This window comes from Paroedura picta, unplaced genomic scaffold (assembly GCF_049243985.1).
Source record: "Paroedura picta isolate Pp20150507F unplaced genomic scaffold, Ppicta_v3.0 Ppicta_v3_sca21, whole genome shotgun sequence".
In the NCBI taxonomy this organism is placed as follows: Eukaryota; Metazoa; Chordata; class Lepidosauria; order Squamata; family Gekkonidae; genus Paroedura; species Paroedura picta.
Window position 1 is genome coordinate 2276910 of NW_027518618.1, and position 27435 is coordinate 2304344.

Sequence of the window (27435 nt, forward strand, 5' to 3'; positions counted from 1 at the left end):
GGGATTCTGAGGGCCTTTCCGCACAAGGACCAATGCTGCCAATTGGTCCCGCAAAGCGGAAACGCTATTAAAAGTGCGATCTCGGCGTTACGCATACCTGCTTTTTAAGTGGAATTCAGTAGTGTTTCATTCGTTTGCCACAGGTTTCCGGTCTCGCAAAAATCGCTAGGCAGGAAGCAATTTTTTCTGTGCTTTGTCCCGCCCCTGGTCGTCAATCAAACGTAGCCAATGGGCGGTTGTTATCATGCCCCGGGAAAGCCCCTTTCCCTTTAAGAACAGGTTAAAAAAAAAAAAACATGTTGCAACGAATATGCCTTGATTCCTCCTAACATAGAGACCCATCTAGCTGGCAGCTGGCGTGTGAGCTGGCGATTCATCGTTACGACGCTTCCCCGAGTGAAAAGAAAAATCCCCCCCCCCAACGGGCGTGATTTTCGGCCGAAAATAAAGGGAACTTGCAAACGGGGCTGTGTTGTGCTTGGTGACTGAGGGGAGCTTTAAAGCCCTTCTGTGGAGGGACTGTGGCCAGAGAAGCCTCGCTGGGTGAATGAAGCCTCGCTGGTTCGTTGCTTTCTGCTCACTTCGAGAAAAAAAAAATGGCGATCGCTTCGCCGGAAGTTCGGAGGAGAGAGCCAGGGGGAGGGACTTTGCTGGAACCGCAACAATGGAAAAACATAGGTCTTTTTCGCTAGTGTTGCAAATTGTTTGCAGGAGTGTAGCGCTTTTCGGAGGGTGAATCCACTTTTCCCGATTTCCCTTTAAGTGCTACAACAAATCGCTTTTTGCCGGACTGTTTCAGGAGTGTGGCAGATTGTGTGCGACGTTTTGCGGAACTGCAAATTAGTAGCGTTTACAATTTGCAAGCCTTCTGCTACATTAAAGTCGTGCGGAATGGCCCTGAGTGTTGTTTGAAGATGGTGATGGCGGAGTGAAATATATGGAGTGGAAACTCAAGACAAAGGGGATTGATTGATTGGATTTATTACTTGCCGCTATCGAGGAACCGTCTTGCAGCGGGTTGCAATCAAAAATTAAAATCTCACAAAATAGAAGTATTAAAACCACAACCACTATAAATACTCAAAAGCTTATCTCCTCAACCCCCCATTTTATCTAGAAAGCTAGCATTGTTTATTAAATACGGCATAATGCCATTCACAATAAAAGGATACAGAACACAAAACTAGAAAGCTAGATAGAAAGCTCCTTTAGGCTTTCTTACTCTTACCTGGACGGCCCAAACTAGCCCCACCTCATCACACCCCAGAAGCTCAGCAGGGTTGGCCCTGGCAGGTATTTGGATGGGGCACCAGACGCAGGCAGTGGCCAGCTACCTCTGAACACCTTAATGCCTTGAAATATCCATGAGGTTGCCAGAACTCAGCAGAAACTTGATGGTGCGTTCCACCGCCAAATTGAAGTGTGGGTTTTTTAAAATAAAGAGCATCCATTTATTTCTTATAGCCACAAGCAATTTTATTCTACAACAGTATTTAGCTCTTCTCCAACATTTCTTTACTTTCAAAGTCCCAGGGGATTGGCAGAATTTATTCCGCCGTGCATATCGATTTTTCTGATATCTAGCCGGTACCATCTTACATGTAGTTTAAGCTCATCCAGGAACCTTTCCCTGCCCTCCTCCAAGTGACAGCCTTTCAGGTGCTTCAAGAGAGCCATCCTGCCCCCTCTCAGCCTCCTTTTCTCCAGGCTGAACATTCCCAAGTCCCTCAAAGGCTTGGTCCCTTGGCCCCAGATCATCTTCGTCGCTCTCCTCTGCACCCTCTCCATTTTGCCCACGGCCTTTTTGAACGGAGGCCTCCAGTACTGCACAGGGGACTCCAGGTGGGGTCTGACCAATGCAGTATACAGCGGGACTAGGACAAGCTTAATTACACTGTTAAGATATTTTCTGTGATGTTAGGCAATTTCTCCTCTTTTTTTCAACCCCCATTTTGTGAAAGCATCTTTAAACCGAGCAGTATAAATAAAAGAGTAAGCCCTAAGGGGGAAGGAGAAAGGACAGGCCCTGTCCATATAAAAACTCGCAGGGCCCAATCAGGAACCGCAAAGCGGCTCCTGATTGGGCCTTCCAAGTGTTACTCCAGGTCCAAGCAGCCAATGCGGAGCTGCGCAAAGTGCGGCTTCCCGTTGGCTGCTTGGCCCGGCCTGGGGACTCGCCACACACAAGGAGAAGCAGCCTTCTCCGACGGCGAGTCCTCCCACCGACTTCCCCTCGTCCTTGGGAAAGGAGCAGGGATGCCGCGTCAAAGACACGTCGGCCCTGCTCCTTTCCCGCCTCTCCCCCACCAGCTGCCTTTGGCAGGGAATGTGGGGCCATGGCCCTCCCTTCTCATCCAGCAGCCACCGCCCAGGCCCATGCAGCCCACGTGGAGCCTCTCGCCGCGCCACACCAGCCACCCGGAGGCTTCCTGGGGCCTGGTGTGCCTCCGAGAGAGGCTCCATGCGGCCTGCGCGTGCCTGGCCCACAGCTACTGGCAGGGAAACAAGCCCCAAGCTCCGTGTGTCCCGGCGAAGGCAGCTGGTGGGGGGGCCAAGGCTTCGCCGGGGACAGCGCCTACCGGTGAGGCCCACCAACGCCGCCCAAAGCCTCCTGCCACCCCAGCAAGGCTTCGCTGGGGAGGGGGCCTAGCGCCCATTTTATTTTAAAATGAAATGGGCTTTCCCCCTAGTTTCAAATAAAACAGTCAAGCCAAGTGCCTGCCAACTGGGCATGAATTGAGGCTTAATTGGCAGCTATGAAAAACTCCAAAGGGGGGAAAAAAGGCATCAGCCACAAAAATCTGAGCCAAAGGATCCCATGTTGGCTTTTCTTACATTACAAAACTGCAAATATTTGGTCTTCAGGCCCTCTAGCTAAAATACACATCCAAACACACGCTCAGCGCAGGTCTCATTCATAAAGTGAGTCATGACGAGGACGGAATTACATCTGAGGTGCTGCTAATCACCATCCCTCAGAACTGCACAAAGATGTGTGCCAAGCATCTAGCTGGCTTACATAATTTTGTACCATTCAGATGCCGTGTTTGCTTTTCTAAATTGTGAGCTTTAAAAAAGAAGATATTTCAATTGGATCTGAAGAAGAAAAACTGGGTTTTTGTATCCCAATTTTCACTGTCCGAAGGATTATCAAAGCCGCTTCCAATCGCCTTCCCTTCCTCTCCCCATAACTGTCCCACTCTGTCTGTTTACAAGAGACAGCCACAAACTGTTTGTTTACAGTTGTTGCTCGTGGGGACAGGCAGAATGGGTCGAATGGTCTCTTTATAGATATGCAGATGTGTTTATCAGGAGCCATTGCCTCATCCTTGTTAAGACTTTAGGCAGATGATCAGATGCATCTTGAATCTTCATCATGTAACAGCGAAGGCAGGGGTAGTGAACCTGTGGTCCTCCAGATGTCTATGGACTACAATTCCCATGAGCCCCTTCCAGCATTTTCTGGCAGGGGCTCATGGGAATCGTAGTCTATGAACATCTGGAGGACCACAGGTTGACTACCTCTGAGCTAAGATGTAGAACTGCTGAAATGAGCTATAGGAAGCTATGCATTTTCTTGTTTTGTCTTCCTGTTTAGCCAGTAAAAACAGTGTATACCTGTCTTGGCTGGTCTCATCATTTATACATTAACTCTGCTATTTTTTATTACATTAACACAGACAGCTATATATATATATATATATATTTTCCCCAACAGTAACAGACACTCTGTGACATGGTAGTGAGAGAGGTCTGAGAGAGAACTGGAGACCACCCAGCTGGCTGCATGTGGAGGTGCAGGGAATCAAACCCGGTTCTCCAGATTAGAAACTGCCACTCTTAACCACCTCGCTACGGTGACTTTCCAGCTGCGCCTCAGAGACCAAAGAAAGAGAAGCCATCTAATGGCACCAAAATGCAAATTGCAATCTTATATGAGAAGGTGAAGAAGGTTGATTTTATACTCTGCTTTTCACTGCCCAAAGGAGTCTCAAACCGGCTTACAATCACCTTCCATTCCTCTCCCCACAATAAGACACACTGGGAGGGAGGTGAGGCTGAAAGAGCTCTGACGGAACTGCTCTAGGAGAACAGAACTTTCAGGACTGTGATGAGGCCAAGGTCATCCGTCTGGCTGCATGTGAAGGAGCAGGGAACAAACCCGACTCGCCAGATTAGAAGCCGCCACTCTTAAGCACTACACTAGGTGACTGCTGGAGATCTCGAAAATTACCGCAGGTCTCCAGACGACTGAGACCAGTTCTCCTGAAAGAAATGGCCGCTTTGGAATCGGCAACCCCACGCTTCATAGCCTTGCACGAAGGGAGCTTTGATCCCCAAAACCCCGTGTGCCAAAAGTGTGCTTGGTCTCTGAGGAGTGCCTGGACTCCAATTGAGCTGGAGACCAACACAGTGTCCCTCTGAGCAAACGATTCAAGGAGCAGCAGATTTAAAAGCCTCAGAGCTTTCCATTTGCCTACAGCCTGGCAGGATTAAATCGAAACGTACCCAGTTTATGTATCATGTGGATAAGACACGCCCCCAATGCGGGCCCTCCCGTTTCAGAAGGACGTGGAGGATTCCCACAGGCCCAGAGCTGCCCAGCTGTGCTCCGGGGACTGAGAGCATGCATTGAACCCCAATGCTCAGCCTGCCGGGCCACGGCTAAGACAACACCAGTGCTCGAATTCTGCAGCCCCAAGAAGCCCGATTCTCCCGTCCGCCTCGGCCGTCCATCCTGGCGCACACCCAGGGTCTTGGCCCCGAATCATCGGTGGAGATTTTCCTTGGAAATATTCAGGGACAAGCAGCTCCCTTGCAGCATGTTCTCGTGTAAGTCTAACCGGGTCTTCTCCTTGCTGGCCAGGGCCGGAGAAGCTGCGGCAGGGAAGAAGCCCTGCGGGACAGCCGCGCCAAAGAAATACACGCTGAAAGCCATCCATTCCCCCAGGCCCATCCCCAGCGCCTCCCGGATCTCGTTTCGGTCGCTGTAGACCAAGGCCCTGCCGCTCAGGTTGTGCTCCGTCAACCTGGCTTTGTACCGCTGGGCGTTTTCCTCCTTCAGGTCCAGTTTGTCCAGCTGCAAGAAGACCAAAAGCAAAAAGTGGGAAGAACAGACAGGCTACAACCAGCTTGCAAAAATGAATAAACATCTGTATCACCTCAGGCTAGGATGCCAGTCTCCAGCTGGGGCCTGGAGATCTCCCGGAGCTATGACAGATTCCCCAGACTACAGAGATCACATCCCCCCAGAGAAAAGGGCTGCTTCGGAGAGTGGGCTTGAGGGCATTCTCACCCCACTGAGGTTCCTCCCCAAATCACGCCCACATCAGCCTCCACCCCTCCAATTTATTTATTTGTTTATTTTGTGGTGTATATGCCGCCCGTCTCGGGATGGTTTACATAATCTAAAATCTCAAGCCATAATAATTCACATAGATAAAACCACATTAAGAGTTCTCTAAAACCACAATTCAACACGGTTATGTCAGTAAGTAGTTGCCAGCCAGAAGATAGCTTCTTGGGAGGGGACAGGGGAGGAAAGGAGGGCAGAGGGGGCAGGAGGAAGGCCCAGTATTTACCATAACTATTGTCTAGCTGGCCTCACCCATAGCCCCGGCGGAAGAGCTCCACCTTGCAGGCCCCGTAGAACCCGGATAGTTCTGGCAGGGTCCAGATCTTGCTCAGGAGCTCATTCCGCCAGGCAGGACCAGCGCTGAAAAGGCCCAGGCTCTGATTGAGGCCAGCCGTATTTCCCTCGGGGCCAGGGGTCCTCAGCTGGCTGGTATTGCTTGACTGGAGAGCTGCCTACAGCAGGGGTAGTCAATCTGTGGCCCTCCAGATGTTCACGGACTACAATTTGCATGAAAATTGTAGTCCATGAACATCTGGAGGACCACAGGTTGACTACCCCTGCCCTACAGAATCTCCAGGAATTTCCTAACCTGGTGTTGGCAACCTCAAACCCAGGAAGGGGCCGAGAGCCACAGCTGAGCACGTGGCGAGGCAGAGTCAAGGTCGCCATTTGAGACTTCCCTCTCCTCTTTTGCAAATGTAGCCCCCGGGATGGCTTTCTTCAGACAGAGACCAATCTGGGGGGCATTGACCCTTTATTCTCCCTGTCCTTTCCTTGCTGGGAAATTTAAAAAACATGCACCCCAATGCTGCTTTCATTCCTTCCTACTGGGGGAATCTGACAGGTCCCTGTAAAGCTGCCATTCTCAACAGGGGCCTTTTTTGGCTGAAGTCACCTCTCAAGCAGCCAGCCTACTGCAGGAGAGCGCCTGAAAGGAGCATGGCCACAAAAAGGTGGAGAATGGCTACTGCACAGTACCAACATACCTTATTGCAGGGGTAGTCAAACAGCGGCCCTCCAGAGGTCCATGGACTACAATTCCCATGAGCCCCTGCCAGCATTCGCTGGCAGGGGCTCCTGGGAATTGCAGTCCATGGACCTCTGGAGGGCCGCCGTTTGACTACCCCTGCCTTATGGTCTGCCTTCTCTCACCTGAACCTACCAAACACTCTTATCACTTTTAGAAGCCCACGATTGGAAGCCAGACGAGCAACAGCCTAGACAGGGCCTTCTTGGTCACAGCACCAGAATTTTGGGACTCCCTCCCCAGGTAGAGCTGTCCATCTCCTCTATTATCATCTTCCACCCATAGGTGAAGCCTCTTCCGTTTTGTCCGGCATACCCCCGTTTGCCTTGATTGGCCCTCATCCCCTAGCTCTGGTGTTATCTGTTTATGTGCTTTATTGAACCATTTTGTCATTTTAAAGGTTGCTTTTTTAATGGTTCAATGCCATGTTTAATGGTTCAATGCCATGTTTAATGGTTCAATGCCATGTTTAATGGTTCAATGCCATGTTTTTATATGCACTGCCTCAGGGACCCCCGGCAGACCACAAGGCTCCCAGACCCCGGCCCCGAGAGACACGATCCTGCGTCTGCCTACCTCCCAGCAGACCTCTTCCACCGACATCTTCATGAGCGTGCACGTGGGGAGCCTCGCCGACTTCTCCGTTCGCTTCAGGGTGCGGCTGCCTCGCAGTAGCTCCATGTGCCTCTTCAAGGACGAGTCCAGGTTGACCGTGAAGGGCAGGAAGAAGAGGGCGTCCTTCACCTGGAACCGGCCGCAGAGGAAGCTCTGGAAGAGCTCGGGGTCCCCGTCCAGCTCCAGCAGCTTCTCCAGCGGGGCTTTGAACATGTCGAGCTCCTCCACGTACTTCTCGTACACCTCCCACAGGAAGAGGCTGGGAGGCAGGGGGCACGTGTGGGGCAAGCCCAAGTGGCTCATCTGCTCGTCGTCCTCGATGCACTGCATGATCCAGCTCAAGCGGCAGGGCCACTGGTTGACCAAGAGGACCCAGGCTGCCGCCTTCCGCGGGCACAGCTTCTCCCGGGGGACTTCCGTCGCCATGAGTCTGACCGTGACGGAGACGGTGTTGACGATCCTTTTCATCTGCACCAGGTTGTCGGTCATGTATTCCTTCATGCTTTCGTCCTGGAGGAACGCCAAAGCCTCCCGGATCAGGTCCTTGGCTTTGAAGCCTTTCCCGCATCTCACTCTTGGCGGCTCTTGCCCTTTGGGAACGGCCACCAGAGGGATCTCAGCATCATCTTTGGCCAGCCTGGGTCCTATGCAGTCCACAGAATCTCTACAGGGGCACAAGGCTGATCCTGGAGGAGGCCCCGACTGGTTTCCCCGCTGGTTTCCGTGCTGGGAATCCGCTCCCGGTTCTTCCTCATCTTCGAAGCTCTTCTCCAGCTCTTCTCTCCAGTCCACGATGTTTTTAATCATCTGCATCTTGGTCTCGCAGTCCATCTTGGGAACCGAGAAGGGCAGAGTGATGATGCGGTTCAAGAAATCGTAGCCGTTGTTGGCCATGCCTTTCATGTACAGGGAGCTCTCCACACAGGCCACAATCACGCTCGGGTCCACCGCCAGGATGGAGACGAAGGGGGCCTCGTAGTCCGAGAGAAGGATGTTCATGGCATCCAGGACACCCACCACTTTGTCAGGGCTGCATCGGTCCAAGCTGGAGATCACGAGCACCACGCGGAGCTTCCTCCGCTGGAAGATCTCCATGAACTGGAGGAACTTGGCAACGACCTTGACTTCCCTCTTGACGTTGCTCATGAAACCCAGCTGGGCACTCAGGTCCGTCCGGTTCATCTGCCTCTCCAGCTGGGCCTTCTGAGTGACGATCACGTTCCTCGCCACCACGACAGCCATCCTGATCCCTGCCGCGACGGTGAAGCCGACCGCCGTGGCGCCAATGCCCTCGACGAGAGCGATGGCATCTCCTGAAGCGTCACCAACAGGGACCCCAAAAACAAGGATGAGGACGGCCACGCCAATGGCCACCCCGGAAACCAGGAGCACCGCAGCCCACAATGGAAGGCAGAGGTATTTCTTGCTGACCCATTCTTTATCGAGAGGGGCCTGAAGGATGCCGCATTTCCTGCCGACGGCCCGGTAGAGACTCATGGGGGCAAGGCCAAAATAGCCCTCGATGCCATCACACAGAGCAGTAATCAGGCCTGCCCACAGCTGATCGCTGCCCGCAAATTCCCAGGCGCTGAAATGGATAAAGAGGTGCCGCACGTTCTTCCTTTGCTTGTGCCGGGGGGTCAGGACGGGACGGAAGAAGATCATCAGGAAGGCAAGGGAGACCAGAGCCCAGCCCGAGGTCTCACGCTGTTTCGCCCCTGTCCGCTGAAACTCCTGCTGGTCCTTTTTCAGCGACTGAAGACGCATGTACTCTGGGGTGAAAAGGAAAAGATTTGGATCACAGATCTTGCCAATTATAGAATCATAGAATCCTAGAGTTGGAAGGGACCTCATGGGTCATCTAGTCCAACCCCCTGCACTACGCAGGACACTCACAACCCTCTCGCTCATCCACTGTCACCTGCCACCTCCTTGAACCTTCACAGAATCAGCCTCTCTGTCAGATGGCTCTCCAGCCTCTGCTTAAAAATCTCCAAAGATGGAGAGCCCACCACCTCCCAAGGAAGCCTGTTCCACTGAGGAACCGCTCTGACTGTCAGGAATTTCTTCCGGATGTTTAGACGGAATTTCTTTTGAATTAATCATAAGCCTGTTTTGACACCTGTTCATTGTATAACACTTTGATCTATGAACGCACTTTAGAACTGACCAATTTTATTAGACCCGGCTGTTCAGCTGGATGCTAAGAGTCCTGGGGCCCTGCCAAATTTTTTGTTTGTTTATTCCCTTCATTTATAGATTGCCTTTCTCAGCGAAGGCAGGTTACATAGCATGAAGCAGTGTAATCGAATAGCACGAGAGATCTAATAAGCAATGCAATAGAATTGGGATTACAAAAACGAGAAAGCGCAAGAACAAATAAGTACCAGGGAAGTGATGTAGAAAACGGAATTCAAATGGAAACAGATTAGCCCTCCATGGTCTCCCCCATCAAGGAAACGGGCAGGAGATGGAGGACCAAAAGGGAAGGTTCCCCAAATTGTGGATGAGGGCCACAACAGGAGCGGTGTTTGGGGGAGGGTTTCCATTTCATTGGGTACTGGGGACCTCCTTTGCCAACGTTGGGCAGGAGAGCTCCACCCACGAATTGCTACCTCAAATTATTTCCTTTTCTGTGCCTGCCCCCGTGTGGGGCTGGGGAGTTGGGAGCTCTGGGGACTGCACTGGCTCAGCTGGCTGCATCCAACCCCATGAGAAAAGGATGCCCCTCTGGTGGTTTTTACACTAAGAAACTCGTCCTCTGCTCTCTTCTTTCAACTCACTCTTTCTAATGCAGCCTCTCCAGCTCGGCTGATCATAGAATCACAGAATCACAGAGTTGGAAGGGGCCACACAGGCCATCTAGTCCAACCCCCTGCTCAACGCAGGATCAGCCCTAAGCATCCTAAAGCATCCAAGAAAAGTGTGTATCCAACCTTTGCTTGAAGACTGCCAGTGAGGGGGAGCTCACCACCTCCTTAGGCAGCCTATTCCACTGCTGAACTACTCTGACTGTGAAAAACTTTTTCCTGATATCTAGCCTATATCATTTTACTTGAAGTTTAAACCCATTACTGCATGTCCTCTCCTCTGCAGCCAGCAGAAACAGCATCCTGCCCTCCTCCAAGTGACAACCTTTCAAATACTTAAAGAGGGCTGCCATGTCAGCCATTGCCTCGTCCAACAGAAATGTGTACCCTAGCCTATGGAATTCCCTTCCCCTGGACAAGGCCCGTCCTCGTCTTCCTCTCTGCGGCCGAGTGCGAGGACTCACCTTGGATCCTGCCCAAGAGGAAGCTTGTGCAGTGTCCCCACGGGGCGTAGAACCCCACGGTCACAGGAGTGGAGACGCTGTAGAGGGCCTTAGCCAGGGAGAAGCAGTAGGCGTCATCTTTGTTCTGGAACTCTGCGGGTGGAGCCAGGTGGGTGAGGACAAAAGACAAACCCGCGTTAACAAGCGAGATCGAATAAGCACGAGAGATCGAATAATATTAGGAGTACAAAAACGAGATTAGGATTACAAATAAGTATCGGATAAAGGATGCAGGATATGGAATTTAAATGGAAACAGATTAGCTCTCTGTGGTCTCCCCCAACAAGAAAAAGCACAAAGGGCAAGTTTTCCAAACTGTTAACACTAGGCAGGGAGTGGTGTGGAATAACACTATGGGGCTATTTTTAGTGGAGGTGTTAATGAGGGTAACATTTACACTTCAGATGGCTGCTTCAGGCTGGAATGGCCACTTCAGCAGCCAAAGCACACAGCCCTGACATGTTGAAGTTGCAAGAACATCTTACAGAACTCAGTTAGGAGACTATGTGATGGTGGTGAAGTCGGGAAAATGCAAATTTTAATCGCCCACAGTCGTGGCTGCTAACTCAGGCCCAGCACAATTATGTAGGAAAGCTGGAGGGAGGGTGCCAAAATAACGACCAATTGGACATCAGGCTGAGAGGCATTTGTCGTTTTGAAGACCAAATCTTGACACTCTGCCACGACCTCCCTCCAACTTCAGACACAGAAAGTGAACTAGAGGCCCCTCGGCCGTCTTTGGAGAGAACACTGAGTCACTTCAGATGACTCATGACGACTTTAGCGGACAAGATGCTGAAGGCAGGGAAGCCGACCACTTGCCCTTTAGACCCATGTCCATCGTGGCTGCTAAAAACAATTGGTAGAAGAGTAGCAGCCCCCCCTCTAGGAAATAATCAACCTCTCCCTCTCAGCAGGAGAATTCCTGGAAGGGCAAAGAGGCAGAGGTTTACCTGCTGCTCAAAAACCCATCTCTGGACCCTGCAACAGCTTATTAACTTGTACTTGTGCTTCTGGGAAGATTCTTGAAAGGGCTGTCGTGGAGCCACTGTCAGCATTCTTGGTCTTAGACCCATCCCAGTCTGGTTTCCAGCCTGGCCATGGGGTAGAGGCAGCGCCAGTCACCCTGGCCCTACCCCATGGCCAGACCTCCATCGCCAGTTGGGCCAGGGTGAATTAGCACTGCTTGTATTACTAGGCCTCTCAGCAGCATTTGGTACAGTTGATCATGAGCTTCTAGCTCGCCGAGGCTGGGATTAGACGGACTGCCCTTCAGTGGCTGATCTCCTTTCTCCGGGATCACGGTAACAATAGGAGAGAGTGCGTCAAAATGCCACCAGCTTGCATGTGGAGTCCCTCAGGGAGCAGTTCTCTCCCCAGTCCTATTCAATATCTTTATGCGCCCTCTTGCTCAACTGGCATGGAGGTTTGGGCTGGGCTGTTGTTACCAATAAGCTGATGACACCCAGCTCTTCCTCCTGATGGAGCCACAGTTTGGCCACCCCTGCTATATAGTCTATAGCAGGGGTAGTCAAACTGCGGCCCTCCAGATGTCCATGGACTACAATTCCCAGAAGCCCCTGCCAGCAAATGCTGGCAGGGGCTTCTGGGAATTGTAGTCCATGGACATCTGGAGGGCCGCAGTTTGACTACCCCTGGTCTATAGTTTTATGGTTAATAAGTGTCTGGTGTGCAGTTGCTCCGTCTCAAAAACACGTATCTATTTTTGTAATCAGTTTACATCCAGTCTTTTTAATGCTCTTTCTATTAATTTTGTAATAATTTTACTATAGAGTCTTTACATGCATTAAATACAAAATTGTATTTTTATCGCTTCCCTGGGCAAAGCCTGCATGGTGAAATGCTTTGCAAACTAAATCTGTTGTTTATCACCTGGCATAATCTGCCAGGACAACAAGGGGACATGTCTGTCTCCCTCAAACAGGATACAAACATCATTCATTCATTCATTCATTCATTCATTCATTCATCCATCCATCCATCCATCCATCCATCCATCCATCCATCCATCCATCCATCCATCGGCTTCTCTGAGACGTCAGGCAGGTGCACGAAAGCCCAGTTGCCCCTTCAGTTACCTCTGGGCAGGGAGGCCATCATCGATAGCCGCTACGGAGCACTGAAGATCATCGGATGTTGGCAGCTGAAAGAAGAAAGAGGAGACGGAAGCGTCAGCCCAGGGTGAGGCAGGGGGACAGTATCTCTGGGGAACATGCTTCACACCCATAACCAACGCAGGTGAGTCCCTGCAGCAAAGAGGGTCTCAGAGATTGCCTTGAAAGGGGACTGGTGGGAGAGTGAACTGGGATTCTGGCTATGGCCCTCGTCACCTTAGAGCAGGGGTAGTCAAACTGCGGCCCTCCAGATGTCCATGGACTACAATTCCCAGGAGCCCCTGCCAGTGTTCGCTGGCAGGGGCTCCTGGGAATTGTAGTCCATGGACATCTGGAGGGCCGCAGTTTGACTACCCCTGCCTTAGGGAGTGTTAGGCTATTGTTGCCAGCTCCAGGCTGTGTGACCCTGGAGATTTGGGGGTGGAGCCCAGGGTATAATGCCACGGAGTCTACCCTCCAGAGCAGCTGCTTTTTCCTGGAGGGACATCTTTGTTGTCTGGAGATCGATTATAATTTGTATTTATTTGTGCAACTTTTTGGCCGCCTCCCCTCCAAATTCTGGGAAATCTCCAGGCGCCAGCTGGAGGCTGGCAACCCTAGACAATGCCTTGCTCCATATTCTACCTCCCCAAGAGGGAAGCAGCGTGAGGGTTCCTCTCCTCCTTCTCTTCCCCTCCCTTCTCTCTTGTCTCTACCTTCATTTTCCGCCACGGGAGCCGTAATGGACGGTGCAGGTCCAGAGGACTGGCAGTCCAGAGGACTGGCAGGTCCAGAAGACTGGCAGTCTTCAAGCAAAGGTTGGATACACAATTTTCTTGGATGCTTCAGGATGCTTAGGGCTGATCCTGCGTTGAGCAGGGGGTTGGACTAGATGGCCTGTATGGCCCCTTCCAACTCTATGATTCTATGATTCTAGGATATGCCTGTTGCCTCCCACATTAATGCACGCACAAGCACTCCCTTGTCACCTCCTTCCTAGTCCCTGGGGTGGCTCACTTGGAAGACCAGCCCTGCTTTGACAAATTTGACACTCGTTTGATGAAGATTTTAAACGAGTTGCAATCCAGTTGGGAGAGAAGGGCCGGGATTCTGAACTCTTTGGTTTTTCACCATTTTGGAGAACAGAAACCTCCCCGCCCAAGTCGCTTTTCGCCCCACAAGCGAGGAAGCACACAACCACAATGCAAACTGGCCGTCTGATACAGCTCAGTCTGGCTCCTGAGGCTGCTTTCGGTACAGGGAACACCATGTGTTTTTGCTGAACAGGGACCGTAAGTCCAACGTAAGTCCTCCTCCGGCTCTGAGGCCCATTCAGAGACACAAGGGCCGCCTTCTCTGCACTCACAGCGACCATACCGCTCCCGTCAAAGAGCTGAAGGACAACTTAACGCCTCTCCCGTGATTTAAGAAACTGAATCAAAAGCAGGACTATGGGACAGATTCAGAAGTTACCAGCTGGCTCGGAGCAAACCTCTGCCTAGTCCAGCAAATGGCTCTGCGTGCAGTTCTGTGTTTGCTTACTTGCAAGGAAGCCGACTGGAAACCAGCGAGATTTGCTCCCGAGTAAACACTCCTCGTGTTTTTCCAGCGAGGGAGCCATGATTGCCCTGGGGACCGTCAACGAAACAGAGGTCTGGTGGCACCTTGAAGCCCGGACAGACTTTAGACCACGGAAACAAGCCTGAGGCCAGAATAAATTTTGTGAAGTCTTTGAGGAGGATTCGTTTTGTCACCCATCGAGCCAGCCTGGGAATGAAGGGTGCGTGTTCTCCTGCCTGGACTTTGAACCACAACAAACCCTGATGGTTCAGGATCCGGCGTCTGCTTGGGCAGAGGTGGGTGGGACGAAGAACAGCCTCAGCAGAGCCACACCTGTAACCCCCCCCCCCAAAACAGCAGGAACAGGACTGAGAAGGAAGGATGGTCTACTTACGGGCAGGAAGGATGCAGGCAGCACAGTGCCCGGTTCCGGCTCAGGTGCGAAGTTCGCCCACTTCCGTGCCAGATAGCGTTATCAGATTCAAACATACTTTTTGCAGGTTTGGTTGGGCAAGGCTGAGAGGGCCGGCGTATTTCAAGGGCGAGGCTGGGCAGGAAAGCAGAGCACTCCCGTTGCTATGATTGAGAGCCTTAAAGAAAGCAGAGGACCAAAAAGCTCCGGGGGGGGGGGGCAGGGGGAGCATGGGCTCCGGCATCTCTGGTTCACTCATGGCACTTCCAGGAACGGTGCAAGGGACCCTTTGTCATCTCAGCAGGTGCTCCACCACGGGTAAAAAAGCATGCCACAAGAAATTTGCAGAGTGATCGGCCTTCCTAATAATTAGGGGATCTTGGCTCCAGATTTCCCCCCACTTCCTTACTGAGAGGGATTCAGATGCGGGAGGCTGCCAGAGGAATAAACAGCCTGAAAGCGACATTAAGGAGGATAGAGTGGCTGCTAGCCATGGGGATTGAGGGGAGCCTCCACATTCAGAGGCAGTCAGCCTAAATCCCAGAGCCCAGAGGCAACATCAGGGGAAGGCCTCAGCCTCTATGCCCACTTGTTGATTGACCCCTGTGTGAGCCAGGATGCTGGATTAGATGGACCAATGACTTGATCCAGCAGGGCTCTTCTGAGGTTCTTATCAGGGGAGGCCTCGGCCTCCCTGCCCTGTGGCTGTCCCTACAGAGGAACTGGCTGCCCCTGGGTGAGACGGGAGGGTGGACTGGATGGGCCCTCCCTGGTCTGACCCAGCAGGGCTCCCCTGATGTCCTTAGGAAGGCCTCAGCCTCCCTGCCCTGTGGGTGGCCCTGCAGAGGAACTGGCTGGCCCCTGGATGAGATGGGAGGCTGGACTGGATGGGCCCTCCCTGGTCTGACCCAGCAGGGCTCCCCTGATGTCCTTAGGAAGGCCTCAGCCTCCCTGCCCTGTGGGTGGCCCTCCAGAGGAACTGGCTGGCCCCTGGATGAGATGGGAGGCTGGACTGGATGGGCCCTCCCTGGTCTGACCCAGCAGGGCTCCCCTGATGTCCTTAGGAAGGCCTCAGCCTCCCTGCCCTGTGGCTGGCCCTGCAGAGGAACTGGCTGGCCCCTGGATGAGATGGGAGGCTGGACTGGATGGACCCTCCCTGGTCTCACCCAGCAGGGCTCCCCTGATGTCCTTAGGAAGGCCTCGGCCTGCCTGACCTGTGGCTGGACCTCCAGAGGAACTGGCTGGCCCCTGGGTGAGACGGGAGGCTGGACTGGATGGGCCCTCCCTGGTCTGACCTAGCAGGGCTCCCCTGATGTCCTTCTGAAGGCCTCGGCCTCCTTGCCCTGTGGCTGGCCCTCCAGAGGAACTGGCTGGCCCCTGGGTGAGACGGGAGGCTGAACTGGATGGGCCCTCCATGGTCTGACCCAGCAGGGCTCCCCTGATGTCCTTAGGAAGGCCTCGGCCTCCCTGCCCTGTGGCTGGCCCTCCAGAGGTGGGTGTGACGGGAGGCTGGACTGGATGGGCCCTCCCTGGTCTGACCCTGCAGGGCTCTTCTGAAGCTGAACTAGATGAACCATTTGTCTGATACAGCAAAGCTCCTCTGTTATCAATGGCTGCTAGCCAAGGCGGTTGAGGGGAACCTCCACATTCAGAGGCACCAGTTCCCTGAATCTCAGAGTCAGGAGGCAACATGAAGGGACACCAAACTGGCTCTCTAGAAACAGGAAGCCCCCTCCCCCTCCGTGCGTATTGGGTTGCAGGCATTCTGCTATTATAGTTATCATTTTCAGCAAGTGTTAAGATTGTAAAAAAAATGACAATGGATTTTTAAAAGCAATAGATAATCCATTTATTGGCAGGAAACGGCACATCAAATACATTTTCTGGTATGGGGGGGGGGAGTTAGGATAACCATTGAGTGTCCAAGGTGGCTGTGTGAGTCTGGCTGTAGCAGGAGAAAAGAGGCAGAATCCCAGATCACCTTAGAGATTAACTATATTGGTGGCCTTTTTTGGGCACGGAGCAGGGGTCACTGGGGGAGAGGCAGTTGTGAATTCCCCGCATTGCATGGGGGGGGGGGTTGGACTAGATGACCCTCAAGGTCCATTCCATCCAACCCTTTAAGATTTTAATGGGCAAGGATGCACCCTCTGCCTATGACAGGTAAATCACACCTGCAAAGTCAACACTGGTGAAGATAAAGTTATCGTGGCAAGTAGCTCTTCCACATAAGAAGCGCTCAGGTCACTCCTTTTTACTGTTGAGAAACCCCTGTGGAACATGCTTCAGGCTTCGAGACCCTCCAGAAATGGGCGATGCTGCAGAACAGGGTTGGGAAGCAGAGCCGTGGACACGCCCACCCAAGCCCCTCCCCTTCCCACCCACCCCAGACCCATCATTGGCCAGTTTGAGAGGAGGTGGGTGGGAATTAATTTTTAAAAATTTGTTAAACATTTATCAGATGACATATGGTCATGCCACCTGATAAATGTTTAACAAATTACAAATATATACTAAACATTAATTCCCACCCATTCGAGGAACCCTTCCAGGGCCATCAAGGAACCCCAGGGATTCCAGAAACTCTGCCTTGGAGAAACATGCCTGTTTCAGCTATTTGCACTGCAGCCTGGCTGGGGCACCCAAAAAACCAAATGCCTGTGGGCCCACACAGCTCAGACCCCGCTGAGAGGTCATCTGTGAGAAGCACTGGTGGGCTCTCATCTATCACCTTTTCTCCCCCTCTTCCTGCTAAGAGCTCAGGGCCATGAACGTTGTTCTCTCAGCTTCACAACAGCCTTGCGAGGAAGGCTACGCCAAGCACCACTGCCATACCTGGGGGGGGGAAGTGGGGGGAGCCTCTGGTGCAGGCAACAAGGGGGGGGTCACAATAATTTCAGTTTCCCCCCTCCACACACACACCCTGGCTTGAAAGAACAGGAGGCTAATTAGGGTGGGGTGCACAGGGGTCAACAGGCTGAGGGGATTACCTTAGAGTAGCGATCCCCAACCTGTGGGCCGTGGACCACATGTGGTCCTTCAACTAATTGGAGGTGGGCCGCGAAGGACGCCTTCTCCCCCCCCCCCGGCCCTTTACTTCGTCCCCCCCGGCCCTTTACAACACACTTTGGGTGTCCTTGTCTCCCATCACTCCCAGATGGGACTATCTCGTTGCAGAGAAACAAGCTCAGGGTTCCCGTTGATTTGTCATTGTCACGAGTTAAAATTTCCATGAAAATAAAATGTTCCTTATGTTCATTGTTGTGGGGTGTCTGTATCTTATTTTGAAGGGATGTTTAAACATTACCATAGCGATCAGAGAGCGTTAGGGCAGTGGTTGAGAGTAGAGGAGTAAACTACCCCCCCCCCCACTGGGCCTCAGTAAAAGCGTTGAGTGGTCCCCGGTGTTAAAAAGGTTGGGGACCACTGCCTTAGAGCAAGGATCGCCAAACTGTGGCTCTCATGGTATTCATGGTATTTGTAGTCCATGGACATTTGGAGAGCCAGCTTGGCCACCCTCGCTTTAGGAGTGGCCAGATTGTGGCTCTCACGGGGGTTGTCGTCCACAGACATCTGGAGAGCCAGTTTGGCCACCCGACTGACACATTTGTGGGAATCGACCAGATGGAAGTCAGACCGGCTATCTCTGATCCCTTTCCCAGGGAAGTGAGGAGGTGGGAGGAAGTCCCAGGCATCAGCTTGCGTCTGACAAAATGTGCTTTGAAAAAGAGCTGGGCTTTCTTGCCCTGCTTCTCACTAGCTGAGAAGAGGTTGACAAACACCTCTCCCTTCAGTTCCCCACAACAGACCTCTAGGGCAGGTAGGGCCAAGAGAGCTCTGAGAGAACTGCTCTGCAAGAACAGCTCTGAGAGGACTGCATCTAGCCCAAGGACAACCAGCAAGCTGCATGTGGAGGAAGAGGGGGGAATCAAACCTGGTTCTCTAGAGAATAGATAATTCGATTCCTCTGTTTTTTTTTAACTGCTCCACCACGCTGGCTCTTGAAAGATCCCCCCTTGTTGATCTCTAAAGTGCTCCTTGATTGGAACGGCTGTGAAATTCCAACACAGCAACTGGCTCAGTTTGAAAAAAACATTTGGCACCTGACCCCTCCCCCTACATCATCCAATTTAAGGCTGTAAACCAGGGGGAGTCAAACCGGCCCTCCAGATGTCCATGGATTACAATTCCCAGAAGCCCCTGCCAGCGAATGCTGGCAGGGGCTTCTGGGAATTGTAGTTCATGGACATCTGGAGGGCCACAGTTTGACTACCCCTGGCTTAAGGTGCCTCTAATGCCCCCTTCACCCAGTAAAGCCAAGGGTTTAATCGGGTTGTGTGCTTTGTGTAAAGCCAGCCTTCTCTTGATAAGCCCATTTACCTCCTCCTCTCTGAGTAAATAAATCGGTGCTATGTGGCTCCTATTTTATGACACGGTTCTTGAACTGACATTTGCCTTCCCACCGCTGGAACTGGAGCAGGAGAGAAAAACTCACCTAACCCCTCATTCGCTGTGTTTATTCAGTGCCAGCCGGGTGGGCTGTACCAGGTCCCCCGACAGCTGGCTCCCGACCCAGAGAACAAAATCTGTACTAAAAGAACAAGGAGGAGCCAAGAGAAGAAATCAAGGCCTGGGAGAGGAATAGGGCAACTCACAGCCTCCTGCCAAGAAGCAGGGCTGGTGAAGCCGTAAAACAGTTGCCTCAGCTTCCCTTCACTCAGACAGTGGAGATCCTTGTGCAGGGATGCCAAATCAACATGTTTAAAAGATATATAACCAATTAAATTCCCGGTAGCCTGTCAGAAGCCTTGCTGGGTGACACCCCCACACTTTCTGAAAGCACAAAAGATGCAGGCGGCAGTCCTGCTGGTGGAGATCTCAGACAGGACCAAAGGAGACGGTTGAGAACTGTTTGCAGGTGAAATACACACACCTGTCAGGGGTGTGTGATTTTTAAATCGTCAAGGTGTGGGGCTGGACCTTTGGGGTCTCTTCCAGATCTGTGATTCTGACTCTGAGACCGTCCGGTTCAGTGAAACGATACGCTGCTAGGCCTCAGGCCCCCTCCCTTACAGCAGAGCAAGAGACACAGAACAAGCAGAGCACGCAAATAACTCCTGCGTGGAATGTATTTCTCCCCCCGCACTCCATTTTTAAAAATCTGTTAATTACCACATTGCATCAACCAACAGCACAAAACAATAAAATAATTCTTAAAACAATGGCAAAAAATAATACAACACAGTCACAGAAATGTCTTGGTTTAGATTTGCAGAAAGGAGACAGGATCGGCATCAACCTGGTTCGAAACGGATGCCGGGGCTGCTCTCCTGGGGGACTCTAAGAGGCACCCAGCTGCTGCCTGCACACTGCAGCGCCAGGGACACAGAGCTGCTCTGGGCGGGCGGCAGCTGAATTGGCATGAGAGATGCCCCTGGAGCGTAAAGCCTCGGTGGCTGCAACACCCGTCAACCAAAGCCAGCCACTTCTGGAACGGCTCGGCTGTGCCACCGGAAGCAACGGGAGAGCAGACCCCTGGCCAGGCCCTCCACCGATTGCTACTACGAAGGACAGTCACTCCAGTACTCTCTGCCTTACTAAACCGGCACAAAGAGGTGAGCACAAAAGAACAGACAGGGGGGTCTGGCGTCTTCATGGAACGGGACACGCACGGCCGGGGAGGGGAAAAGAGCAAGCCAACAAAAAGACAGCAGCCATCAGGTTTTCTGCCGCAGAAACACGGCGCACGGCGGCAGCAGGCCCCAGGAACGGCAGTCCAAAACGAGAGGGTGGCCGTCCCCTGCGGGTCCCTTCGCCTCCCCCCCTTCACATCTCATCGTCCAGCCCATAGGCCTCCTCCGGGAAATCTCCCACGGTGACGTGCTGCGGCTTCACAAAGGCGCCGTATTTCGGCTGGCACTCAAAGTAGCGCTTCCCGCCGACACTACAGGAGGAAAGAGACAAAGAATCAGGTGAGCGGTGGAAACCAGAGGATGCTCGCTGGACAATGTTCAAGAGTGTGTTTCCGTAAAATGGATGGCACCCAACAAACCTTGCAAAAATGAGATCCACTCAATTGCATGCAGCACTAAACTCAATACAAAGCTGGAGGGTAGGCCTGGAAATTTTAGAATCCAAAACAGAGAGAAATCTGATGGGTTTTCCAGTGGCATCATGCCTTCCCCTATGGAGGGAAGGTTTAAAAGCTCCTTGTCAAGGTTAGAACCTCAGGAGAGCCCTGCTGGGTCAGACCAGGGAGGGCCCATCCAGTCCGGCCTTCCAGCCAGTTCCTCTGCAGGGCCAGCCACAGGGCAGGGAGGCCGAGGCCTTCCTAAGGACATCAGGGGAGCCCTGCTGGGTCAGACCAGGGAGGGCAAATCCAGTCCAGCCTCCCATCTCACCCAGGGGCCAGCCAGTTCCTCTGGAGGGCCAGCCACAGGGCAGGGAGGCCATGGCCTTCCTAAGGACATCAGGAGAGCCCTGCTGGGTCCGGCCAGGGAGGGCCCATCCAGTCCAGCATCCCGTCTAACCCAGGGGCCAGCCAGTTCCTCTGCAGGGCCAGCCACAGGGCAGGGAGGCCGAGGCCTTCCTAAGGACATCAGGGGAGCCCTGCAGGGTCAGGCCAGGGAGGGCCCATCCAGTCCAGCCTCCCGTCTCACCCAGGGGCCAGCCAGTTCCTCTGCAGGGCCAGCCACAGGGCAGAGAGGCCGAGGCCTTCCTAAGGACATCAGGGGAACCCTGTTGGGTCTGACCAGGGAGGGTCCCTCCAGTCCAGCCTCCCGTCTCACCCAGGGGCCAGCCAGTTCCTCTGCAGGGCCAGCCACAGGGCAGGGAGGCCGAGGCCTTCCTAAGGACATCAGGGGAGCCCTGCAGGGTCAGGCCAGGGAGGACCCATCCAGTCCAGCCTCCCGTCTCACAGGAGGGGTTATATTCCTGCACAATATCAAATGGGCCACTAGAGGGGGCAAAACTGAACCTTCCCCAAGGAAGGAACAGAAGGGAAAATAAGAACAGAACAACTCTATTATATTTATCTCCTGCCGCTGCTGCTGCTGTGCTATGGCCGTGGTATTTTACAGCTTTCTACTTGCAATATGATTGTGTTTCCATTTGTACTGTCCTTATGTACACGTTCATTTCACTTTCAATGGTTTTAGGATCGATGCTCTGCATTTTAATGAAAAGAAACGCGTTTACCTGCCATCGTGCTTCCCCAAAGGCTCGTCGTACTTGATGCCGATCCAGTAGCCAGGCTTGAACTCTGCGACCCCTGCGGAAGGCAAAGAGCAGGCATCAGACGGGCCAGGACGCTCCCGAGCATTTGGTGCAGGTCAGCAGCAGCATCTCTCGGGCCCCAGAATTGATTCCCATTTGGGGAGACCCATTAATCCCCCCCCCCCCCGGGTAACTGTGATCTAACTAGTCCACATGGTCGTGGTCAAAATATTAAGGATACAGTTAAACAGAAATCAATCTAACATTCAACTGTTGTTGAGGTTGTTATTGTTGATGATGCAGTTACTGTTATCGTGTGTGTCACACCGTTTCACGTGTCTCTGAAAACCGCCCTGGAGCCACAAGGGAGGGCGGAATATAAAGAAGAAAATAAATAAAATCCAGGCCCAAGTATGCTCCTCCAAGCCCAGCCCCACCCAATCCAAGGGGACTCCTCCCTTAAGATGCACACCGAGAACTAGATCCTTAGTTTTGCCTTTCAGGGGCCAACTTGTTTTGCAGATGCAAGAGGAGCGCACTCCTCGTTCAAGCCCTGAATTCCAATTCTGCTGAAACCGGCCTTCAAGTCTGCGCTATCCAGAGAGCGTTCTTGACGATCTGCAGCAAAGTGGCTGGATTCGAATCCAGGATATCTTAGAGACCGACAAGATCTTGCGGGTGGAAGCCTTTGAGAGTCCAACGGCAAAAGCATCTTATGAGGGGAGCGTGGACTCTCTCTCAAGCTCAGCCCCCCAAAACCTTGTGGGTCCCCTCCAAGGTGTTACTGGATATGAGCCTAGTTGTGCTGCCTGAAGAAACACACTTCCAAGGTCAAAGAGAGCCAGGGCAAGGAACGGATACATTTCCCCTGCGGCATTCCACAGACTCTTTCCAAACGCCCCGCTCCTCCCCCCACCACGACGGGTACGGGTGTGGGGGGCCCCCCCAGCTGTACTCACCAACGTACATCACCGTCCCACGTTTGTTTGGCTGCCCTGCCACCCGCACCTCACACCTGGCGCCCACGGGGATGGCCTCCGACAGGGCCTTCTCCTCCGCCTGCTTCTCTTTCAGCTCCGCTTCTTTCTTCACCATCTCTTCCTCATTGTACTGCCCCAGTCTGTTGCGCTTCAAGAAGGAGCGGGCAGAATCTGCAGGCCAGACAGGATGCTTCTTAAACGGGCCCCGACTGTCAATCTGCACAGACCAGCAGCAGGGCTGATCTCTATCCTGAGAGGCGTTCACCTGGCCTCGACCAGGGTCAGGGCCTTGTTGGTCCTGGCCCCTACCAAGTGGAACGATCTCCCGGAGGAACTGTGGGCCCTACAGGAGCTTTCACAGTTCTGAAATCCAAAAGAGAGAGCTGCCCGTCCACAGGGACATGGCCGATATGCGCCTACCCCGATTAAAGTCCTCACACCCAGCCCTAAGATCTGCACAAATCCTGCAACCACAAAATTCTGATCAGGGAATGAATGGTGGCAAATACGGGTGAAACCAGGCCCATAACCTGATCCACGACCAACGAGAAGCCTGCAGGGTTGGACTTAGGCTCAGGAGCTTTGTGATCGCCGAAGTGCACCAAAGCCCCCAACCCTAGTCAGACTTGCCATGTTCAGTGTGAAGATGGCTGATGGAGCATGAACAGGCTTTGGCAGCTGGGCAGACCTGCTGTTTAAATGGAGCAAAGCCCCTGGTCCTGAAGGCTTTTAAAATGTATTTGCGATCACTCAAATGTTTCCACGTTTTTACGTGCGCCTCCCTGGAGACCCTGAGTGGGTGGGAAGGTGGCAGGAGAATGTTTCCGATCACTAAATCCAGGTTTGCCGGAGGACGTTCAATATCGTTGAGACATGGGGATCAGAAGCCTCACCGAAACCTAGGACGTATGCAGCAGCTCAGGAAGATGGAGCTGGAGAGGAAAAGAACCTCCTGTTTTGAACAGCTTCCCTTGAGTCGGTTTCGGACAGGATGAGATCCCCTGAGCAAATATATTTCAGGAACAAGGAATCCCAAGGCCTGATGGATGGACTGATGGACAACCCAAGTAACCCAACCCTTGCAGCTGCCCCCATTTTAAGAGGAAGAAATGCTTCCACAGTTGCTGAGGAATGCAGATCCATTGTGGAGGGTTCTCTCCAATCTCACCGGTTCTTTTCTCGTATTCGGAATCGGGAATCTGGAACTTTTCTACCCTCGAGACGTCTTCGTACTCCCCAAGCTGCGCACCGCTCCGGTCGATAACCTGCAGGGCCCAAAGCAAGGGAGCAGCCTCACCTTCCGGCCATTGCTGTTAGGGAGGTTGTCACAACAAGCTTTCCTGCTAGCTTTTGACGTCTGAGCTCGGGACCATGGCCGGGGAAAGAACAATTCCTGCCCGGCAGTTATGCTCTTCACTGGAGGCCCTGCTCCGCCTCCCTCTGAAGGAGGGAAGCCGGCAGTTACAAAAAAGAGCAGGGCCTTTTCAGTCCTGGCCCCACTAAATTGCAGGATGAGCTGTCCTCAGCCATTCCCCAGTCGCCATTGCTTGAACTTTCTGGACCAGGTGAAAACAGGATTCCCAGGGCCTGCTCCCACCCTCTGCTGTCTCCTCAAAGAAGACACTGGTTCCCCTGGTATGTCACATTACTGGCTGAACCTAGCTGCCATTCGCATTATGGCTGGCACCGCGACAGAGCAGCGACTATAGGCTGTGGTTTTAGGGAGCCGTAACCTCTGTCTCCACTCCCGCCTCAATGGTCCTTTGCTCCCAAGTCTCCCAGGGTGGCAGGCCACACGTACCCCACAGGGCTTAAGAGGACAATAAGAGGGATTACATTCATCAAGAGAACTCAGGAGCACACACTTATGCAACAGTGAAACCCTGCCTGAAAAAGCAACCTGGAATTAAAAGGTCACGTCTTCATCCATGTTTTGCTAATAATGGTTTTTAGCATTTTGTATCTAATTAATTACTGAGAATTCTTTTTTCCCCCTCCTTCTTAGCAACCTCTACTGCAGGGGTGGCCAAACTGGCTCTCCAGATGTCCATGGACTACAATTCCCATGAGCAGGTGCTGACATGGGCTCTTGGGAATTGTAGTCCATTGACATCTGGAGAGACACAGTTTGGCCATCCCTGCGGGTCCTATCTACTTTGATAATACTTACTATATGCCTAGAGCTACTGTATTTTGCCATCTACGTATGCCTGACCACTGAAGAAGGTTAATGTGCCAAAACATAATTGGTTTAGGTTATTGGTCCTCGTTTGGCCTTGTATGTACTGGCTTTGCACGTGAAACCGATTATCGAGGCCTCCTTGTGCTTATGGCTGCGTTCCGACACTCACGTGGATCCGGCACCCGTCATCGATGGGGTAAGAGCCCAGCAAGGCTTCGTCGCTGTCCAGTTTCATCATGAATTTGTCGTCGGGCGTGTAGAGTTCCAGGTCCATGCATGATGCCGGGCTCCCCACCACCAGCTCCAGTTTACACTGTGGACAGATGGGAACCCATCAAGAGTTGCACAAATTTCTCTCCTCTCTTGCATGTGAGAGCCCCGGGGCCAAAGGGGGCGCAGCTGGCAATCCAGGGGCAGCATTTGGACACCACAAGGTATCGGCTGAAAATCAGGGTGCCAGGACCCAGGAAGGACGATGAGGGAGAAGGTGGGGGCCTCTCCACCATCCAAATCCCATCTCTAATATTTTACCCTTGCTCCTCTCTACTGGGAGGAAATTAAGGTGGAAAAGACTGGGACAGTACTTGGCACAAAGCTATGTGCCGCAGGCAGGGCGGGGAGGCAGACTCAGGGAGAGGGAGCGAGAGAACGGCTTGGCAGGCTCACGCAACTGGACATCGGCCACAGCCAACAAGCCAGAATTAATCCTGGCCACAAAAGGGTTTTGTGCTTGCAGGGGGACTGCAGCTACAAATGAGGCCCAGCGAGGCATCGCCGTGCACAGAGAAAAGATGTGCAAGGCAAAACAAGCAGAAAACCAGAAGGGGAAACGCACATGCAATCGCACACATGAATGCCCAAAGAGATGAACACTCTTCCAGGAGGATGGATATACAGAGAAGCAAATCTCTAATTTGGAACAAGCGCAAGATGAGGGACGGCTAGTGGAAAGTTAGTACTCTCTGTACCAGGGGTTGTCAAACTGCGGCCCTCCAGATGTCCATGGACTAGTGTTCAGCATTTTCTGGCAGGGGCTCATGGTAATTGTAGTCCATGGACATCTGGAGGGCCGCAGTTTGACTACCCCTGCTCTACACAGCAGAAAGGAAAGCGGATCCAACAGGGCGGGCCATTTGCAGGGATGTCCTGCGAGTGTCACAGAGCTGCATGGCCCCCAGTGTGCCACATCGTTCTCAAGCTAGCCGTTCTGCACACAAACTCAATCTGTGTCCTGACATGAAAGCCTGGGGCGTGTGTGTCCCCCTGCCCCACCAAGGGACACCTTCTGTTTAGTGCTGGATGGACAATGTGGAAATCAACCTGCATGGACATGACACACAAAAGCAGCCACCGGTAGTGAAAGGGGGCAGGCTTCTGCTTGGGCGGATGACGGTTTACAGACACCTTTGCCAGCATCTTTGGGGTTGCTTTTGCCACACTGTGGGCAGGACCCCGTGGAAAGGAAGCCTGAAACTTAAGCAGTGCCAATGTTCAGGACTGGAATCCAAGCCCCGCTTAGATTTCAAACTCAGCAGCAGAGTCATACTGCCTGGAAGGGACCCAATGACCAAAACCAAGACTGTGTGCATGCCGCACAGCCAGAGTACCAGCTCAGTACCAGCCATTTAGCTTTTAAGGTAAACTCAGCAATCTTCTAGTCCTCATGGCTACAAAAGCAGAAATCCTACTTGGAGAACCAGGGCAGACTGATGCCCGAGAATCCCCCACCCAAAGCAGCCATTTTCTTTGGGGAGCTTTAATTCTAGAGGACCCCAGGTCCCTCCTGGAGGCTGGCATCCCAGAACCTATGAGGTCCAAAGCCTTAAGAGTCCAAAGCATCCATCTTCTCCAGAGGAACCAATCTCTGCAGTCTGGAAGACAAGCAACCATCCCTGGGGATCCCCTGGACCCACCTGGAGGTTGGCATCCCTAGTCACAAATCCTGCCTGGCCTACCTCGCAGGTTTGTCCTTCCGAGAACACAAGTTATGCTTTTCCTGCAGGTTGAATTCCAAGATGTTTATTTAAGGAGGGAGGGAGAAGAAAAAAAAGGGCAGAACACATGTGCACACAAACATATCTCCAGGAGTGTCCGAACTGTGGCTCTCCAAGGACTACAATTCCCATGATCCCTTACAAACTGGCAGTGCTGGCAGGGCCTCATGGGAATTGTAGTCCATGGACTTTAAACCCACCACCCACTGTAGCCCCCTCACCCCACCAGCCAGGAAAGAGGCGGGGGCAGCACCCATTTTAGGAGGGAGGGGGTGGGGGGGTCCCACTGGGGGGCTCGTTGGCCCCGCCCCCTGGCGCCTGGGCCCCGCCCCCATCCGGGTACCTTGAACTCGGCGATGGTGAGGCCGCGGGCGTAGCGCTTCAAGACGCGGAAGGCGTTGAGGCTGCTGCTGATGGAGACCGAGACCACCGCGGGGGTCCCCACCACGCTCATCGCGCCGCTCCCGCAGGCGACCCCGGACATTCGCCTCGCAAGGCCTCACGCCGGACGCTGCACCGCGCGGCCAATCCGACGCCGGCTTATCCCCGCCGCCGCCCAATCGCGACGCGCCTCCGCCCCGGCCCGCCCCTCCGCTGGCTTCCCGACCAATCACGTGATGCTGCACCAGGAGGCGGGGGGGAAACACGCTTCACCGCTAGATCGCCT

The 27435-nt window shown here is 53.0% G+C and overlaps 2 protein-coding genes across 4 annotated transcripts; both read right to left on the reverse strand.

Annotated features, from left to right (window-relative positions):
- Positions 1-1045: 1045 nt before the first annotated feature.
- LOC143828333 (NTPase KAP family P-loop domain-containing protein 1-like) lies at positions 1046-14496 on the reverse strand. Of its 3 annotated transcripts, XR_013227578.1 has the most exons (6): positions 14380-14496; positions 12411-12475; positions 10273-10404; positions 6960-8770; positions 3523-5080; positions 1046-3405 (listed from the first exon to the last, which is right to left on the reverse strand). XR_013227578.1 is itself a non-coding variant. In XM_077318698.1 (5 exons), the coding sequence occupies exons 2-5, from the start codon at positions 12430-12432 to the stop codon at positions 4769-4771; spliced, it is 2277 nt and encodes a 758-aa protein (XP_077174813.1). In that variant the 5' UTR covers positions 12433-12475; positions 14380-14496; the 3' UTR covers positions 1046-4768. The 3 variants fall into 3 exon arrangements, 2 of the variants coding, with proteins under 2 accessions (XP_077174813.1, XP_077174814.1); XM_077318698.1 differs by having other exon boundaries at positions 1046-5080; XM_077318699.1 differs by lacking the exon at positions 14380-14496 and having other exon boundaries at positions 1046-5080; positions 12411-12485.
- Positions 14497-19508: 5012 nt separating this feature from the next.
- TBCB (tubulin folding cofactor B) lies at positions 19509-27343 on the reverse strand. Its single transcript, XM_077318474.1, has 6 exons — positions 27112-27343; positions 24944-25087; positions 23761-23857; positions 22572-22763; positions 21595-21667; positions 19509-20341 (listed from the first exon to the last, which is right to left on the reverse strand). The coding sequence occupies exons 1-6, from the start codon at positions 27250-27252 to the stop codon at positions 20224-20226; spliced, it is 765 nt and encodes a 254-aa protein (XP_077174589.1). The 5' UTR covers positions 27253-27343; the 3' UTR covers positions 19509-20223.
- Positions 27344-27435: the final 92 nt, after the last annotated feature.